General features: G+C 32.6%; 3 protein-coding genes across 4 annotated transcripts in view; 1 reads left to right on the forward strand and 2 right to left on the reverse strand.

The window, feature by feature from the left end:
• The window catches only part of fwd (phosphatidylinositol 4-kinase beta fwd), an 88,988-nt gene extending 87,921 nt beyond the window's left edge, over positions 1-1,067 (reverse strand). Inside the window, exon 1 of one of the 2 annotated variants that reach the window (XM_068774891.1) lies at positions 575-1,067. In XM_068774891.1, the coding sequence (XP_068630992.1) occupies positions 575-666 (92 nt within the window). In that variant the 5' untranslated portion in view covers positions 667-1,067. The remainder of the gene's footprint in view (positions 1-574) is intronic. The other variant, XM_068774893.1, reaches the window with a different exon arrangement.
• A 1,161-nt stretch (positions 1,068-2,228) lies between these two features.
• On the reverse strand, positions 2,229-4,751 carry DCTN6-p27 (dynactin subunit 6). The gene is made up of 4 exons (XM_068775192.1): positions 4,657-4,751; positions 4,190-4,360; positions 3,482-3,654; positions 2,229-2,739 (listed from the first exon to the last, which is right to left on the reverse strand). Exons 1-4 carry the CDS (start codon positions 4,665-4,667, stop codon positions 2,516-2,518), a joined length of 579 nt encoding a protein of 192 aa, XP_068631293.1. The 5' UTR covers positions 4,668-4,751; the 3' UTR covers positions 2,229-2,515.
• Positions 4,752-5,568: 817 nt separating this feature from the next.
• Positions 5,569-19,975, forward strand: LOC137931682 (ATP-dependent DNA helicase DDX11). Its single transcript, XM_068775163.1, has 14 exons — positions 5,569-5,688; positions 5,760-5,880; positions 7,045-7,391; positions 8,279-8,445; positions 9,244-9,484; positions 10,627-10,894; positions 11,198-11,530; positions 12,397-12,578; positions 13,665-13,865; positions 14,788-14,976; positions 15,646-15,752; positions 18,024-18,187; positions 18,824-18,924; positions 19,865-19,975. Exons 1-14 carry the CDS (start codon positions 5,569-5,571, stop codon positions 19,946-19,948), a joined length of 2,625 nt encoding a protein of 874 aa, XP_068631264.1. The 3' UTR covers positions 19,949-19,975.
• Positions 19,976-20,218: the final 243 nt, after the last annotated feature.

A 20,218-nucleotide genomic window follows, 5' to 3' on the forward strand; every position in this document is an offset into this window, starting at 1 on the left:
AACTATGGAATGTTCAAGTAAAAAAGTTACATCTCATTTAAAAAGGCCCATTCTTATTATAAAAAAAAAACAATAATCTTACACAAGCAGTATATTAATAAAAACAAGAGCTTCTGAACTAAACAGTTACATTTACACTCTATCAAAATATCTTATCAGCAAGGAATTAATTTAACAAAATGACACTCGCCTACTAACATGTTACAAACAAGAAATCAACATGTCTAACAAGTTTATCAAAGACCAATGTAGAAATATGTTATAAATGATATCATAGAGTCAAAAAAAATAAAAATCGTAAAAAATGAAGTATTTAAATTAGCAATTTCTTATATCGCCAATTGTAGGAAATGCGCATAAGGTAAAAAACAGAGAATGTTGCCTCTCTTTGCAATCCAATCTTTAGTGTTTGTATATATTTCCAAGGTTGTTTGGGTTTTAACCTTGATACTAAAATACTAAATAATAGCTGTTTACGCTAAGTTTATTAAATTTGTTTAAAACGAAATTACTGAAATATTTATTATTTATTGTAATAATTTAAGTAATTTAGTAAGAACAAGAAAATATATACCTGAAATCCAGACTGAGGTTGCGTTGGTGAGTTGCGACTTTTGGGATTCGAAGATCCCTTCGACTCCCGTGGACAGGGACATACTCCAACATGCTCACGCACTGATTAGGCACCACAAATGTACACCCATTGAATATCGCGTTGAATTAACTAAATGACAACATGGCGCCGATACGGTCCATCAATAAACGTTATCCTGATTCTACCGACGGCAAATATTTTGCTAACACTGCTAATTGATTTAGTGTTTGTCCATAATCTATCTACTCACAGCCGTTTATTACAACATTAAAAAAAAGAAATTCTACTAAGTTCTTCTATACAGAATTTAGTGAAATTGGTAAATATAAAAATTACAAAAACAAAATAATCCGAAATTATTTAGATATACAATTATAACATGACGCGTAATAAAAGAAACAAAGTCGAAATTAAAGAAATCGATGACTCTGTCCGAGTCGACATCCTAATATTTTTTATTTTGTTGTCTGACAGCGTACTCTGCCTGAAGTCACTCACTAACCTAGCAAAACATTTTCCAGCTAAGAACACTGAGTGCTAGAGAACTGACACACACGTCGCTGTCCTTTTTGCACTTAAGTAAAACGCTATTTAGGTAGTTGGAATAATACATACGTATTATATAAAACGGTAGACACAGTGTATCATAACTTTCGCATTGAAATTGTAAAAGTGTTGCCATTACAAATTCGTAGTAGCGTTCATAAACCACTGAATTACATTTAACAATGCGACAGTTAAACCTGAATTAATAACGTAACATATTAAAGAAACAGCAATAAACATAATAGGTGAATTTACACAGTTTAATATACAATATTAGCCAGACAGACATAATAAAAAAGCCATGACTTTATTGAGTTAAGCCGTAGTTTTACCGAAAATGCCTAAAAATCTTGTTTAACAATTCTCTTTAAAAAACGAGATCCATGCGTAGATCAAAATACTACAATAAGCCAAATTTGAAATTCGAATACTTACAAAAACGACATAACAATTTGTCTCATAGAAGTAACAAGGGCTCAATAAATGTTGCCAAAATATCATTACAATACCTTTAAATTCACTAATAAATGATTTAAAAACTATAATGGCTGAATGGAACATTTGCGATAGACTAACATGGGAACAATAAAAGAAAACTTTATTTTTAATGAGAGAACCATACACTGATAGAGACAGTTAATTAAGATTTTGGATTGTTATCAATAATAACATCTCTTCTCAAGTTCTTTAAATTTATATTGTTCTTCATTTATACTATTTGAATGTGTACATTTTTACTTCCAGATTTTAAAAATTAAATAAATATACCTATAGATTTCTTAACAGTTATTGTCGATTACAACCAAGCAAGCAAAATGAATGTTAATTTTTGTAGCAATGTATGTTTTATAATATAAACGCCGTCCGAAATGGATTCATTTTGAAAAAGGAACAATTTTTTTTCATGGATAATTTGACAAAGAAAACTACATGATATTTTTTTCAAAATTTATTATCTGAAGAGTACACTGGTTTGAAATATTAAACAAATTGCATAAATACAGTACCAGAATATTGCTATAACACAATATCAAAAGAGTCTTTTCAACAAAAAAATATTAACTATATAGGCATTTACCATAGTTTTACATAAAAAAATAATTGAATTAACTAAAAGGAATCACTTCTCAAATGTTTTTTATCAAGGCAAGCAAATTGTAATTCCAAGTTAAGCCTTGGGTTAGAGAGGGATAACAATAATCTTTGTTCATTATATATTTTCTTCTTAATAAGTATTTGAAGATAGTGGGGCATAAAATCCCAGAAATAAAAATAAAGCAAAATGTATTTCATAGTAATATTCATAATCACTATATCAAATAAATATAGCTAACGAAAAAAAATTGAATAAAAAATGAAGTGTTAAAGATTCCTTTAACTGAAATTATGCTTTGGTTCTTGAGACTGTCTTGATGGCTGCCTCTTATGCACATTAGGTTTTCTAAGCCTATGATAGTTAGGCATAACTTTGCTTAAGAAATCTAATTGAAGAAGTTGAGTCGGTTGTTTTTCCAGTGCTTCTCTGCTGTGATGTTCTGAACCCCAAATCACAGTGTTGTCAGCCAAAGTTTGTGGTGTATTCAACCTGCAAGCTGCACCTATTAAATGTCACAGATTTAAGGCAAATGTTAAATAAGAACATTTTTTTATGTTTATAACCTTATAAGTATTAATAATGATTTTAATTTATTCATTTATTTAGAAAAGCACATCAGAGGCATTAACATGGTACAAATAAGCATTATAATAATTAATAATTGTGATGCATTTTTTATTTTTGTACAATATTAACAATACTTATGATATACAATTGAACATTGTGTAGAAAAACTGCTACATATTAACTATGTACTCGTATATATCATTAAGAAAAAAAGGTCAGAAATAGAGAGTGACTGATCATCAGGTGCTTATAACATCATTTAAATAATAGAATGTCCACTGCTGGACATTGGCCTGCTCATAGACTTTTAATAGGATCTGATAGAGATGGCCTTTATCCAGTGTCTTCCAACAACTTTGATAATGTTGCCTATTCATATGATGGCTTGATACCAAAAGCACATTTGAATAGAAAAAAACTCTAAATTTGAATAGGCTAACAAGTGTCATTAATAAACTTGCTTGTATGTAGAGAAATATTGAAATTAGTTTTTGGTGATAATTAGACTATGTGTTACTAAACCATAATCATTTTGTAGCAAAAAAAGATTAGTACTGGCTAAATATCATAGACAATGATGTGTGTGTAAAATAAGGTAAAAATACATTAGAGTTGTATTTTATCTGTAGAACATTAGCAAATTTTTTAAACTGCTTATACATTTTAATGAAACCCACCAATAACACATCCACTTCCAATCTTGACATCTACACCAACAAAAGACTTGCATTCAAATACATTGCTTTCCCCTATATGACCACATGGTGACTCCAATCTACATCCCACTTCAAAAACATTGTGTGCTCCGATGAATAGAGGTTTTGGAGGATTTTCCTGCTTGTCACTTTTCCTGAAAAACAATTATTGAAATATCAATTATATTAAGTTTAGTTAAAGTACATTAAATGACAGGTTGGCTATTCTTAAAATTTTCTATTCCCAATACTATTAAGAAATTATTTTTTATAAATATAATTATCAATAAATGTTATTCAAAATAGTCGAAATTCAAACAAAACTCATTGAAGATTTATATTTCCATAAGTTATTGATGTTAAACCATAAAAATAAAATTTATAATGAGTGAATGTATTATATTTACTGGAGCACTTTGGACTTGGTGAAAGTTATAAAATAGCTACGGCTCCAGGATCCTAATGACAAACTTGTCATGAAATTTGGGTCAAAGAATATTTAAACTATATTAAACACACAATACTACAATTTAACTTTATTACAATTTAAAACAACTGTTTCAAGAAAATATCACTTGGAACAGTATTTTAAAAAAATATATTTCTTCTCAATTATCTTTGAATAACTTTTGCAATTTTTACTGTAAAAAATTTAAATTTAAAATATTTTTGCTATACAATTGAACTTACTTATGAATAATTGTAGAGTATTCTTCAATGATACAATATTCAGCTATAATGATGGGTCCACCTTCAGCAATAATAGTCACTCTTGGATGTATTACCGTTCCTCCGCCTATAGTTATGTCACCTTCTAGAGTGCAGTCTTCGCACACAGTTGCACCAGGTAAAATTTTTATGCTGTAACAAAAATATTGCCATTTGTGTTCAAGGATGCTTAGTGTAATTTCTTTTAGTAACAATGTCAAGATAGAGAAATGATCCTTTAGGTTTTTCCACGGAAAATCTATGTGACTGATTAAGTGCAAGGGACCTTAGAAATTTCGGCCCTGCTTGTCACTTCATACGTATTGAATATTTTAACTACAAACTGAGAGTCTAAATTTCATTTCAATTAATTGCTATTGTCGTACTATAGTTATTTAATTTTTCGGTTTATTATTATAGTAATTACTTCATAGTTTTAAGTTACGCACTTATGTGACATGGTTCTTGTGTGTGAAATTTATAGCAAATATGCTTTTAAAAGTACTTAGAGATACATTATTTATACCAAACAAGGTATCTTAATGACATCACTAGTCATTTTTGACAGGTATACACATTGATATTTCAAATTACTTGCTGCCTCCACAGATAAGGACAAGAAAAAATAATTGGCCCCTTACAGTCAAATTAAAAAAATTAATATGTAAAACATATTTCAGAGTGATTACTTCTTTATTCATTACTTTGATTTTTGTTTTATTGCTTTATGGACACAAATTTTTTGGTTAGTTACACATCAATAAGCCTTTTTTTCATTTTGGTTGATGTCAGTTGTTGTCACAGCTAGGGATTTGTAGTGTAAATTTTGTAGTGAAATGTTTTTTTCACTATTTTTTCGCTTTTCTCCATTGTTATTCACCTTAAATTCTAAAAAAATTGGCGAACCGCACAATTCATGTTCACCAGTTTGCGCTTTGGACACTTATTAGACGTTTTTCTTTTGTTTACATAGAAATACAAAAATGCTGCCATTTGCACGTATATTAAAAGTAAAGAATAATTTAGTCAACTTATTAATAATGCTATTAGGAAAAAAAATTATAAAAATGTTTTTTTTGAAAATATTTTTATTTAAATGTACCTGACAATTATATTTTATAAGGACAACCCATTATTTCTAATATTTTTTATCTGTAAAAGAATTGACACCGCGGGAAAACGATGTAAACAAATTGGTATTAAAAATGAACCAATATATTTCTAGTAATATTAATAAAGGGTGAATTGTTAACGGTTTTTTTGTTAAAATATTTTTAAATTATTCTCGTAAATATATATCATAACTTCAACTTGATTGGACATTTGTTTTGTCTTTTTAAATATTCGAATTTAAAAAAACGATGAATCCTAATTTTCCATTTCCATTTCAACCGTATTCTATACAAGAAAAGTTTATGAAAGAATTGTATTTCACTATCAATGATAGCAGATTGGGTATTTTTGAAAGTCCCACAGGAACAGTAAGTTTATTTACATGTAAACTATATTACACAACATGTAATACGATGGATGTAATATTTATTTATCACAGGGTAAATCTTTGAGCATCTGTTGTGGTGCGCTGCAGTGGTACAGAGATTATACAACTAAGATAGTGGAAGATATAGAAAAAGAAATCACGCAATTCAAAGAGGAATTAAAAAATTTAACAGGTAATTAAATATGCTAATTTGAAAAGTACATTAGACGTTTTAGATTTTTTAAAAGCCTAAATTTGTGACCAAGTAAGTCTCACAAAATAGCACTATATAATTGTAGTTGATTACTATAATTTTGTATAGACCAGAGAATTTGTGCCAATGGTACAAATATTGAAACAGTTTTCCATAGTCATTTCGAAGTAAACTGTATTATTTCTTATATTGTAGTATTTTTATACCATGTGTTATCTAGGTGAGGATTAAGGAAGTTGCTAATATAGATTACTCGCAACTAAATAGCTTTTAATGAAATTTAATACTGGCATTAGCAATGCAAGCATTACATTTCATTAAAGGCTATTATATCATTCTAGTATATAGTTTGCTAGTATATAGATCTACAGGTACATTCTTAGAACCATTTGTCAAGGTACTGAGAACAGAGGTAGTTATGGCACTACTTCTGTTCTCAGTCTTTGTAGAAATATGTGAGGGTGAACTAAGCTCTAGCAAACAGCCTCACATTTATAGGAACTTTGTGAGGACCCCAGACTTTAACACAGATGACTAATTACATTGATAACTTTTATGCTAGAAAAAGTAAAAATTTTGATGACCCCCCTGTAGGTTTCCCTTTGGAAACATTGTTACAACTTCACTTCCTCTAATTTATCAAGTTGAGCAATGTCCTAGCAATGTTGACATCTACCATGTCTTAGGCAGGGAACCTCAATTAATAATATACAATTGATACTAGAGATGGGTACATTAATATTTATGTGTATTTGTGGGGCCTTGTATGAAGCCTTTCTTAGTGCTATTGTGAGGCTTTTGTATTGACCTTCTCAGACAGTGGCCTTTAGACATATTTGCTTTTCAATGTACTCTATGCATTCATAGTCTTATTATGTTTAGTAGGTTTATCTCATGAAAGACTGCTTGATAGGACAAATCTATTAGCTAGATCTTGTGAGTAAAAATAAGAGGCCTTGCATATGTGATTAACTCTATATGTAATCCTCTTAAATTAGTTTGTCTACTATAAGTTCTGGTAAAAGAAATAGGAAACCGGACCCCTAAAACATGACAAGACTGTATATAGTTATTATTTTAGTATTAAAGAAAAATAAATGTACAATCTGAAATATAATTATTGAATTATTTTATTGTTAAAAGATTCAGTAGATTGGTTACAAGCCGAGTATGATAAAATTAAGAAGAACCAAGCATTAACAGAGCTTCAATTTAAACTAGAAAAGATAAAGAAACAGGAAGACTTATATAAAGAAATGAAAAGTAGAGTTGTAAAAACAAAAAATAATGTTAATCAGAAAACGATTGTAAATTACTTTCAAAACTCTGTTAAATCTGATAAGGAATTTGAAAATAATAAAGAAAATGTTAATGAAGATGAAGCAAATGATGATGATTTAATCATTGACATCATTGATAAGAAGGATGATTCTGAAGATGAAGAAGTGGAAAACGATTTGACAGATGATAGTGAACCTAACGTACTAAAGGTACTATTCAATCATATTTTCCTTTTACTATGTTAGATATTTCATAAGTAAGGAATTTCTCTACAAGATCAAAGCAGGAATGATGAGACCTGTAGGCAAATGATAGTATCGGACATAGCCTAGCTGATTGTAAAGTTAGTAGTGGGCAGGTCACAAAGCGCTCAAAACAAATAGCTGCTGGGGTTCTAAGGTTCTGAAATTGATATTATGGACTCAAAAGCACAGTGTACGATCCACAGGTCCACCTACAATGAAGATCACTTTGTTAAGATTATAGAGTCCTGTTAAAAATTACACAGAGGGGCCTAAGTGTATGTTCTACCCCCATAATGATGATGATATTGAACATTTACAGTCCTACCTCCGACCATAGATGCTGCATAGAGAGGAATATAAAATGCTATATTTCATTTCAATAAGTGATATTATTGGTTATGTTTACAAAACATTGTTAGATGGTCAAGTTTCATAATTTAGAACTTCTTTTTTAATAACTTTTTGAACACTATTGTTAAACTATATGTATAGGTGTTAAATTTATTAAGAGCTAATTTTGAGACTCTATTTCTAATTGAGGTGATCTCCTAACTCTGAGCTAAAACTACGGTGAGCAGCGGTTCCTCCAAAGCCTGAGTTAGAACTGACTATTCAGTATACCTCAAGCTGTTGAGCTGTTTTTCTCGGACAGGATGTTGGATGTTTACACCATCTTCAACAGAGGTTTCTCACCAAAGAAAATATACATAGAATCTCTTGCTTAGCTTGCGCATCTGCAGGAAGCCATCTGATGTATTTATAGCTAAAATCTTCCTGCGTATGTACAAAAATTTGTATTAATAGTAAATTTATTTCAATATGTGATTTTGAATAAATAGTTTTTTTTATAGATTTATATAAGCAGTAGAACACATAGTCAACTGTCTCAATTTATAGGAGAAATCAAAAGGACAGTGTTCAAAGATGACACAAGGGTAGTGACCCTTGCCTCTCGGCAGCATTATTGTATCAATTCTGATGTCACAAAATTGAAAAATGTAAATCTTATAAATGAAAGGTAAGTGTACACATTACTTTGTAATAAGTGTGCTATAATTTAATATAGTAAAATATAATATAATTATTGTGATCTTTAGTCAGATCATATCCTGATCTGACATCATTGGTGTCCTTTATAACTTTATTATGAAACAAAATATCACAAAAGGGTCAAATTGAATTATAGCTTTTAAGCATGTTGGTTACTTATGGCAAATTTTACTTCACATTTGTAAACACTATGAATGATCTAAGGTGTAAGCTGATGTAAATAAGTGCAGCCCATGCTTTATAGGCATTGAATGTGGTCTCTAACTTCAGGCTTCCTTGACAAGCTTGCTTGAGTCTTGCTAGAGATTTTTTCAAATAAGGAATGAGGAAATCCTTAAACAAACAAAAGGGTTTCTTTTTTTGACATAGCCCAGCTGATTGAAAAGTTGAATTGGCAGTGGACACATAGTGACACGTCCACCCACCCTTAAGGTGGGTAGACAACCTTGTTTAGATGCAGCCGGTTTACTATCAGTTTTATTGGAAATCTATAGGGGAGGCTTATAACAATCAGTATACGACCTATGGTTGAAATGATGATGATGATGATAAATATTTTTTGTGTACTGGACACACGACCTCGTTAAATTCGTAAGATGCTGGATGCAGGGTACTTCCGAATGGTATTACTAGAAATCTGTGAGGTTATACCCAGCAACTCCTACGGCTGAAATGAGTTTTCTGTCACCATAACCACTTGAAAAGGTCAAAATATGTGTACCAATACCTTAATATCATGATTATGAAAATCTTCTTTTTTACCTAGATGTCTAGATTTGCAGAAATTAAAAAGTAAATCTACATCAGTCGGTGATGAGGGAAAAGTGCTCAAGCGAAGTAAAACAAAGTCATGTTCCGCTTGTCCCTATTATAACCAGAATAACATAGCAAAACTTAAAGATAGGCTTTTAGTTGATATAATGGATATGGAGGATTTAGTCAAATGCGCTAAGGAATTGAAAGCATGCCCTTACTATGCCTCAAGAATGGCTTTGGACGATGCACAGGTTTGTGATTTTATTTTAATATATTTTATTGCTTTTCTCGCTATTGAATAACATTTGTGTCTACTTGATGTTTGGGTATAGATGAAAAAGCTTTAAAGGAATTAATTAATGTATGGTTCACTCTATAAAAATATTGTTTCAGAAATAATAAATAACATAATGATAATATAGTAAAATAAAGCGTTTAAAATTTGGATAAGTAAATATTAAAATTAAATATTGTTTACTATCCTTCCTCGCAGATTTTATAATGTCAGATATTCTTGGTCCGTTGAATTCTTGTATAAAAAATAAATTATAATTTAAATTTATACAGGTTGATTTGAAATAAGTTCATTATATTAATAAGCTTTTACACCTATAACCAATCAGCCAGTATAGTTATAATAAATTCTATTATTGTATTATCTTAATTTAAATTATTATTTTTATATTTAAAGACATAGTTTTGTGCCATGTCCAAGTCAATAATTTATCAGCAATCTTGTATAGGCCGATCATGTACTTTTAAGACATATTATATTTAATAAAGTATTTCATAAAACAAAATATGAGATTAATTAAATAATATATCAGAAATGCATTTAAATGTAATTTTGTTGCTATATAATCTATTTCAAAACAAGTTCATAAATTTATACTAGAATTTTAAGTTCGAATTATGTTTAGATGAATCCACAAAGAAGTTAACCAATTCTGGATTTTCATCAAGGAATTGCTAAAGGTAGTAGAATGATGGGGTACCCAATTCGGATGAAAAAATATCTGTTTTAGTTATCGACTATAGGCTTTGCATTAGACCCCTGTCTTTTGATGTTAGGTGATGACGAGGTCTACGATGCTTCATGCTGGCCTAGAAGAAACCTATTCACTGTCGACTTATGACTTCCAAGTTATAGTTAGGTTGGAACGGCGCCGGTAGGTTATTCCATACCATGGTTAATCTCACTATAATAGTAGTATTAAAACGCTTAGTGTAGGTTAGAGGGATTTCAACCGTGTATTAATGTCGTCATACGTCTTTTTGTCTGATTGAAGAAAGAAGATGGGAGTATTAATTAATACAACATTCAAGCACATTCTGCTTACTTAAATTTTAAATAATTAGAACATCATTAAAAAGAGTAGAATTTATTTTTCAGGTAGTTCTTGTAAGCCATGCCGGGATAGTGAGTGCGGGGGCTCGATCGGGGTTCTCTCTCAAGTTAAAGGACAATGTCCTCATAATGGACGAGGCACACGGTCTTAGCGCGGCTTTGGAGAACTCTCATTCTGCGCCTGTCTCCTACAAACAACTTTCTTCTGTCAAGACCTATCTCAACTTCTATATAAACAAGTATAGAGCTAGATTGAACAGCAAGAATTTGTTGCTATTGAATCAAATGAGTTTTGTAGTTGGAAAGCTTTTAGGTATGTATATCTATGTTTATTTTTCTTTCAAAAAACGTACGAAATAGCAGACAAAGCTAGAATTAATACAAGGACTTGCCAAATCTCAGCTTAAATAAAAATAATTAGAAAGTAGTCCAAAAACAGTCTGCGTCAAAAGATAAACAATCAACCTATGAACAAGAAACACATCCGCGCCGTGCTAATGACAGAAGTAGACTGAAATTTTGCCATATCGACTATTAGCGCCATCTATCGGTGCCGTCTGTAGCAACAGCGTTCCGACATGTAATTAATATAATTAAAATTTATTATATTATACAGGAATATTAAAACCGAAAAAAGAAATCGGAAAAGAGCAAAACGAAACTAAAATATATACTCTGGAAGACTTTGTGATAAAGACAGAAATTGATCATTTAAATTTACGTCCATTAGTGGAGTTCTGTAGAAGTACCCGGCTCGCTCCGAAACTGCACGGATTCTCTTTGCGGTACAGTCAGCAGGCACTTGAAGAAGAAAACAAAAAGAGTACAGTCAACCATAAAAGTTCATTTCAAAATTTCATTAAAAGTATTAAAAAATCTGATAAAACTGTTCAGGTAGAGGAAAACTCTGTAACTGAATCGTCAACAACGGCTCAGGTATTTAGTTTACGTTACAATATATATTGTTAATTTATATTTACGAATATTTATTTACTTAAAATTGAAGAGGGCTATACTCGGGATTTCTGTTAGAGATTGAATAAGGAATGCTTCTCATTCCTTCCGTATCCATCCGTAGAACAAAAGTGAAAGATAGATAGCGGATCGGCAAAGTTTTAGTGGGCGGGTTACATAACTCGGAGAATAGATGGCCGCTGGGATTTTAAGGTCCTGGAGCAGAAACCACGGATCGGCAGCATATATCATGATTGCACAGACTCATTACGACTAGGGGCCACTCGGGCAAATCATGAACTGATGGCGAGCCGGCCGCCAGAAGTATAGGTAATTAAATTTTTTGGTTTTATTCTGGAATAGAATTCAATACTTTTCAAATGTACGAGAGTATTATTTTTGCTGTCGACGGGCCACCAGTATCCGACCGGCGGGCCGCGGTCTGTGCATCCATGATCTATATGGACCTTGTTAGGGTCATCAGAAGAGTAGGTACGCTGAAGGGTGCTTCTAACAGGTCCTATTGCAAATCCGTGGGTGTGGTCTATGTGTAATTGTATATATATATATATATATATGTATTTTCATAGTAACCATGGTTAGGTAAATTGTCAAGTTGCAGTAAGTGTGTAGTAGTAGTAATAGTAATCTGCCAAAGTTCAAGATAGACAGAAAACGTTGGATAAAGCCGGTTCCAATCAGTCCTATTGGAAATCGTTAGTGTTGGCTTATATCCAGCAATGGACGTCATTCAGCTGGCTTACTATGGCAAACACTTTTATAGCAAATAGTTAAATGAGACTAACAAATAACATACTTGTCTACGATTAGAGACTTAATGTATGTTTGAATTATTCCAGACGTCAGAGACTTCGGCGGGTAGCGGATTATATGCCTTATTGGACTTTTTGGAAATGCTCTGTGACCGCAGCGAAAACGGTAGAGTGTTGATTCACGTGGGCGACGAGAATACATCTCAGTTAAAGTATTTGTTGTTAAATACAGCGGAACATTTTGCCGACGTTGTATCTCAATGCAGATCTGTAGGTATAAGCTATAAATATTTAACTAATATAAAGATTCTACGCTTTTACTTTATGTAATGAGATGTCTGCAAATCTGTTGTTTAACTTTATTTCAATTATAGAAACTTTTAAGTTAATACAGTGCTCTTTCAACCGCACCTGTGAGCTAATGAGACACCTAGATGACTACAATTATAAAGATATTTAAACATACATTTACATGAAGCTACTTAAAGTTGTGCAACCAACATTGGATGTATATATATATGTACATGTGTATGTGCATATTTAATTATATATATCATTGTTAGTTGCATATCTAATACTTTGCTCGATAGAAAAATGGTCTTAAAGATGAAACTTTGTTCCTCAACACTCAATTATTAACATTATCTTGTTATGCAAGATAGTTCAATGTTTATATATATATATATATCAGTTGATTTACTAAAATTGAATTTGCCGCGTTATGTTCACACATTGTAGCCTTAATCAAAGCTAAACTTAAACTGAAGAGTTTTGATAGTTGATAGGAAATTGAAAAATAAACCTGTAACAAGGGGTTTAAATTTGGTCTCTCCTTTTTTTACTTAAACATTGAACTATCTTGCATAACAAGATAATGTTAATGATTGAGTGTTGAGGAACAAAGTTTCGTCTATAAGACAATTCAATTTCAAAGGCTAAATATGTAATAATCACTAGCGTTCTATATTTAACCTAACATCTTATTTTATGGCTTTTTATCAACATTGCATAAATGTAGGTGTATCTGTAGCTCTCTTTCTAAATTATGTTAAATAAAACAAAAATACGTTCATAATTATAGAGAGCACATGTCCCTTACATTGACGGAGAGATTGGTTATAGATATTGTATATAGGTGTAAAAGCTGTTCAGAGGTGAATTTATAGTTCTAAAACTCTCATATGTTTTTTTTAAATTAAAGGATGTTATTGTATGTTGGGGATGTGGAGAATATTGATTCGGGTTTTTACCGAATTGTGGTCCTCTGGCTTTCTCGCGTGGGTACACAAGCGTTCACTATAAACCAACTAAAATGGACAGCAAAATAAATGAATACATTAGTTAATTTACTTTTAGGTGATAGTAGCTGGAGGTACAATGGAGCCAGTGAGCGAATTCCAGGCATTGCTTACTAACAACGTAGACGTGAATAGAGTGAACATAGTCAAATGTGGACATGTAGTGCCTTCGGACAATGTCCTAGGCATTTGTCTGTCCAAAGGACCTTCGAACATAAATTTAAACTTCTCTTATGAAAACAGGATGTCCATTGAATTGGTAAGATAATCTTTACATATAAATTTATGACCAGGATCACAAGTATTGTAAATTATTCTTAAAGTCATTTATGGTCACTATTTTTTTTGTTCTTTAATTGGTTTTTATTGTACATCAATACAGAATATAAAAAGAGAAAGGCAAAAAGTGAAGTAAAATAGGTGTCTTATTGCAAGCGATGATATTTTCGTGAATTATTACTTTGAAATGAAAAGAAGAGCAAGGATGAATATTTAATTGAATCAGGCGTTACCTGACTCTGTTTGGCACTAATCGGTGTAACATAACTCCTGAAGATGCCCCGTGGAGGGGTGAAACACGTGTTGAGTGATTTGTCAGTGGCAGTTGTGTAATTCGCATTGTTTGCCGCATACACATTTATCAGCGGTCTGGCGGGCGGTGCACTTTGTTGCATGACTACCACTGCATGTGCGGAAGTGGCTAAATATTAGTCCTTTTCTTACTAAGGATGAAAATATAAAAAAATACAAACATTTAAATGATGGACTAACGAACTTAACTTATATAATACGCGCTCTGAGCATCATCGTCATCATTATATCAGCCGATAGGCACCAACTTCCAGGCATAGGCCTCCCCCAAAGATAGCGTCAATAACCGGTCTTGCGCTTCAGTCCACATAGTAAGGGACCCACCCATGTCGTGTCTACCAGCTCGTGCACGCCAGTTGAGAACCTTTTCGGCCACAACAATCGCCAGTTGCATATGTGATGTTCTCCACCCATTGCCACTTCAGACGAAATAATTCTTCGTGTCACGTCGATGACCTTGGTTCTTCTGTGGATCTCTTCATTTTTGATTTGATCTCGCAGCGATGCTCCAAGCATAGCCCTCTTCTCTGCTTTCTTGGAATAATTTTATTTGCAAAATTTTCTTCTAAGATTTGTTTTTTTTTTTTAAGTTGAACGAAGTCGGAAGAATTTTAAGAAACATCTGCAGCATAGTGCCCGGAGGCGTAGTGTGTTTCCTTCCGTCTTATTCGTACGAACAGACAGTTTATGAACATTTGCAAAAGAACAAGTTTGTCGACGGCATCAGTAAGAAAAAACAAATATTTCGCGAGCCCAAATCCGCCAATGAAGTTGATCAAGTGAGTAAAGCTTGAAATTAACTTACGTTGGGATAAATTTAATAACTTTGTTTAAAAAAATTGTATATACAGGATAAATATTATATGGTTAAAAGTACAGATATCCCTCTCTGACCTATTCCTATTTTTTTTATACTTCAATCTCCAAAGTTACCTACCATTAAGTTATACATATTATGAATCCTTGACAATGATGTCGCTTGATTATTTTGTTTTTATTTAGGCTATATCTGACTGAAAGTGTATATGTATATATAAAAATCTGTATTAGGTTTTTTTTTCTATAATACGTTTTTGCGTTTCTACGGTTTTTCTTTCTGCTTCTTCTCAACTATTTCAACGTACGAAGCAGAGTAGAGTCAAATATTAAATAGAATAAAGATCAATAAGAGTCCTGTTAAAAGTTACAATGTTAAATAAATGCGTTTTATCTTTAATGAGGACAGTATGATACCTTTTTAAGCGACTTCTTTGACACTATTAAAAAATACAGTATTTATTTTTCAATTCTGTGCTTATTTATTTCTGTATAATTTATTAGTATTATGTTATATGAATAATAAACGCTGAAGCCCATAGTGATAAATTCAATTATAAATTGTTAGTACTTTATTTATGTATAATATATAATTAAATAAGAAACAAGAGTTAACAATTCGTAACATTCAGGTGTTGCGAAAATTCTCTGCAGCCGTGGGGAAGAAGGACGCTGAAAGGAATGGAGCCTTACTGTTGAGCGTAGTTGGGGGCAAGTTGAGCGAAGGTTTGAACTTCAGGTATACTATTATCATTTATATTAAATTAACTTTCATAGGCTCGATGTACCGTCTTGAGGGCGAAGTAAGCAGTGAAGTAAGCAGAGGTATTTGCATTTACTTCTATCTTCACGAAGGCTGTATCACGGAGAGCGAGGAATGACAGTATTGCCATGAGCCATTTTCTATGCTCTAAGATACATTAATTTATTTATATATTATGCGCAAGAGGAGCAATGGTATACCAGCGGTAGAGGACTAAGACTTGGGATTATAGGCCCCTGGTTCAATTCGTATAGTATAGTCTGTATCACGACAATTGAAATTGCGGCCAAGAAAGAGGAAAATCCAGAGGATGGGCAGCAGCACACTGCGATCGCCAACCTACTTGCCAAGGATGGCGGTTATGGTATAATATATATAGATACCTTTCGGGAAACTCTGTGCATTTCAGTGGGCATCTATGGAATGAAACGATGACGACATGTGTAAGAAAGAGATCGGCAACCTTTTGAGTTGGAAGAGTAAAAGAAAACAATTTACAAAATTTAAGATTTTAGATTCACGTAAATTTTTCTTGCCAACAATGAATATTATAATTAAAGTTTATGGAAGGTTCCTAATGCGACCTCATCTAATAAGAAACCACAATAAACTCAAATGAGATTTTTTGTAGTCACTTTTACATTGTCCTTACAGTAGTAGAGCTATTCATTTCCAAGCTCTATTATCACTTAAAGAATCCTTCATATTATGATGTGTTTTTTTTTCAAGTTTTTGTTTAAAGAACTTCTTAAATTTATTGAAAATTAATTTAAACTTTAAAATCCGGCATTCGCGAACGGAACCATAACAAGATTCGCCGTAAAGGTTTTTAAGAAGCTATACTTTGTTAGTACTCTAAATGTGTTGATCACGAACTTTATGTTACTGTTGTAAGGAGATACCGAAAAGTAAAGTGCGTCAGGTTCTAGCACCCCATTCCCTGGAAGAAGAATGGGTGACTTCTCTCCTGAGACAAGGTTACTTGGGTGTTGTCTTCTCGAAGTGACAAATCTGATATAGCCTATCCTTGCTTCCCCCAAAGGCACTAAAAAACTACTTAGTTTTTGCAGAGTGTAGCTGAAATATACTGAAGTTCTTTAGTGTTTTGGGATTCTTCCTAGGGCCGGTAAGTCTTGGAGGTAATGATAACAAGAAGTCCAAAATAGAAGTGTGTATATTGATCACTGTACCGTACTGTTTTGAAGATGTTAATCAGGGGCGGTTTAACCTATAGTGCAGGGTGTGCAATGCACACAGGCGCCGTGGCGCTCCCTGAGACGGCGGTAGAGTTACGCGTTGTGTTGTAAGGGCAGTGAAACAGAAATTCGATACATTAGGCTTCTATTTCGCTGTCCATAAAACTCAAAACACAAGATGAAACATGAACTATCGGTTCGTCGCTTAGTTTCATAACAGAGATGTGCTACAGGTATAATAACAATGAGTGTTATTCTGCCGTCATAAGAAGAAAAGGCTGTAACTAATACCATGCTGTAAGTTATACCTACGTATAAAATAGCTTGTTGAGATATGAAAAAACTTTCTTGTTACGACGGCAAAGTTAATAGTTATTGCCGTGTGGGGGGGGGGGGGGGTCAGGGCCAGGGGGCGCCAGGGTTTATAGCACACGGGCGTTACACGAGCTAGTGCCGCCCCTGATTTTAATGCTCCTAGCCCTAAATATTTCACAGCTTTATCTGACATGAGTACACTGGAGCGGCTATATTGATTCAACTTAGCCGATATTTACACCGATTCTAAAAATTACGAAAATAAAATACAAATAATAAAAACAGTCGGTCAATCACAAGGCGTGAAATATTGTAGAGAGCTCTCTTTCGCCCGACGTAAATATGACGTACACTGATATCACGAAATGTAGACCCACAAGTTGGACAGGTGACATTGATAAGATCGTCAACAGACCCTGAATGCATGCTGCTTCTTATATATATATTTTAATTCATAGAGCTTATTGGCAAATGGGGAATATCCTCATGGACACATGGGAATGTTGCCCAGGTAGTGTCGGACTCTAACCGATTAAAAACCCCATTTACCACTTCTCCCTACTTTCTTAGTTGATCCTTTGACATGGAGATCGATGCTTCAAATACCTCTTTGTGTTTCTAGATCAAGGTGTTTCCTTGATTCTTTACATATTACACTTTGTCTTATAATTCTATTGCTGTTTAGCAGTAGACGTGCTATTGCTGAAATGATGATCAAAATGATTTAATTTTGCAGTGATGACTTAGGGCGCTGTGTTGTAGTCATCGGAATGCCGTATCCGAATGTCAAATCACCGGAACTTCAGGAGAAAATGAATTATTTGAACAGAAAATTTGGTGGCACGGCTGGTAATATTTATTACGAAAATTTATGCATGAAGGCTGTCAATCAGTGCATTGGTAAGTGTTTATATAGTTACATTGGATTATTTTATAATTAATTTACGTATTACACTCACAATTACATTTGGTAGTCTCTCACAGTTGAATTAAATAACACAAGATTAGAAAGTAAAGGAAATTTATATAATGACATAAAACAATTGGTTATGTAATATGTACGTGTATGTAAATAGATATATATATATCTGTCGCACGAAACACAAAACATCACATAGGTAGTGTGGGAGAAAAGAAATACTTTACGAAACCGAAATTACACGATAGTCTCTTTCCAAAGGTCGATGTGCAATATTTATCACCGGGTATTGTGATATATTAGTTTCAACTAGTAATGTTTTGTTATCTGTACGAAGATATTTTGTGTTATAAATGAATACATTAGTATTTAGTGTTTAGGTTGTTAATTTGACCGTTAAAATTAATTGACATCTGTTAGTCTTTGCATTATTTACATTCCTCCTACAAAATTTATTCTATGTATTAAATATTCTGTACAGTTCAATTTGTACTTAGAATTATGTACATTAAAGAGGTAGAAGTTAACCGAAAATCATTACATAAAAAAATAATTGAAGACAAATATATAATACACAATCTTTTAGGATAAATTTAATGAAATCGTTTTTGTTATAGGACGAGCGGTGAGACATGAGAAAGATTATGCCTGCGTTTTGCTGGTGGACGATAGATATTCCAGACCGCAGACTACAGCGGCGTTACCTTCATTTGTTCAGGTAAATTCAACATTTATAACTCATTTACGAAAATTTAATAGTCAAACGTATATTTTCTTAAAGATACGTTAGCTTACTATGGAAGTCCATAGATTCTGTGGGGTTCTTCCTAGGGTCGGTAGGTATTGTAGGTATTGACAGCACAAAGTATATACATTGTTCAAACTTAGCCTATGTTTACACCAGTTCTTAAAACGTCCGCTAATCACAAGTCAAGAAGTGTTGCAGAGCACTCTGGTGTGGGGTTCCCATGTTTAAAGGGTAGCTGAAGATGAATTAGTGTAGCTCCTACAATCCATATGAATGAATAAGATGCTTAATTACACCCGCTACACCAGTGTGCATAAGGGTCTCCAGAAATAGTTGCTTTTATTAATTTATTTATAAGTAAATTATTAAAGCCGTTTCCATAGTTTCTAAGATAAATATTAAACTTTAAGCATATTGAATGTACCAGTACAAGTCATTAATTATTAATTAAAAAGTTTAGTATGTAAGCTAGTCAAGCTTCATAAACCGCGGGAATTCTTTTTTAAAAAGTTATACATGATTGTATTCCTTATTCTATTGTTTAATTTATTTAAGAGTCGATTTGGGGACTCTGTGAGTCTGAGCTAGTACTCCGGTGAGCGGGGATTCCTTCGGAACCCAGAACTGATGCTATGACCATCCGATGTCCCTCACATTGTTGTTTCTTGGAAGGGACGTCTAATATTTACAAAGTTTTGCAGACAGCTTATTGGCAAAGGGAGGTCTAGGTAATAGATATAATTTCTTGCCAAATTTGCGAATTATTCTGTAAAAAGCTGTCTGCTGATTTTATAACTAGCTTATAAACAAAAGTATTAAAAAAATAGCGTATTTTTTATTGGATTTCCATATATCACTTGATAAATTATTTCTGTTATGATATTGATCAATTTAATTTTTTTTTGTTTAGGCATCACTCATGTCCAGCTGCACTTTCGGACAAACAATAGGAAGCATTGCAAGGTTCTTCTCAAGACACAAACAAAATAAATAACATAAGTAAATCAAATTATAGTTTATTTTATTCTTAGTGTTATATTGTTAAGTTCATATTAATAATAAATCATTGTTTCATAGTATTTACATTAATTTACATATTCAACTTTATCTACAATTTATAATAACAATTGTACAGTACCCGGCGATAAATATTGCACATGGACCCTTAGAGAATGGAAATTCCGGCTTCGTAGAGCGTTATCTCTGTCGTACGAAGTATAACTAACAAAACGTCGCATAGGCAGTGTAGGACAGAGATAGAGCT

The sequence above is a fragment of the Battus philenor genome, unplaced genomic scaffold, assembly GCF_028537555.1.
Source record: "Battus philenor isolate CCGP_79_NKW_IND1 unplaced genomic scaffold, ilBatPhil1.0.hap1 SCAF_8, whole genome shotgun sequence".
Lineage (NCBI taxonomy): Eukaryota > Metazoa > Arthropoda > Insecta > Lepidoptera > Papilionidae > Battus > Battus philenor.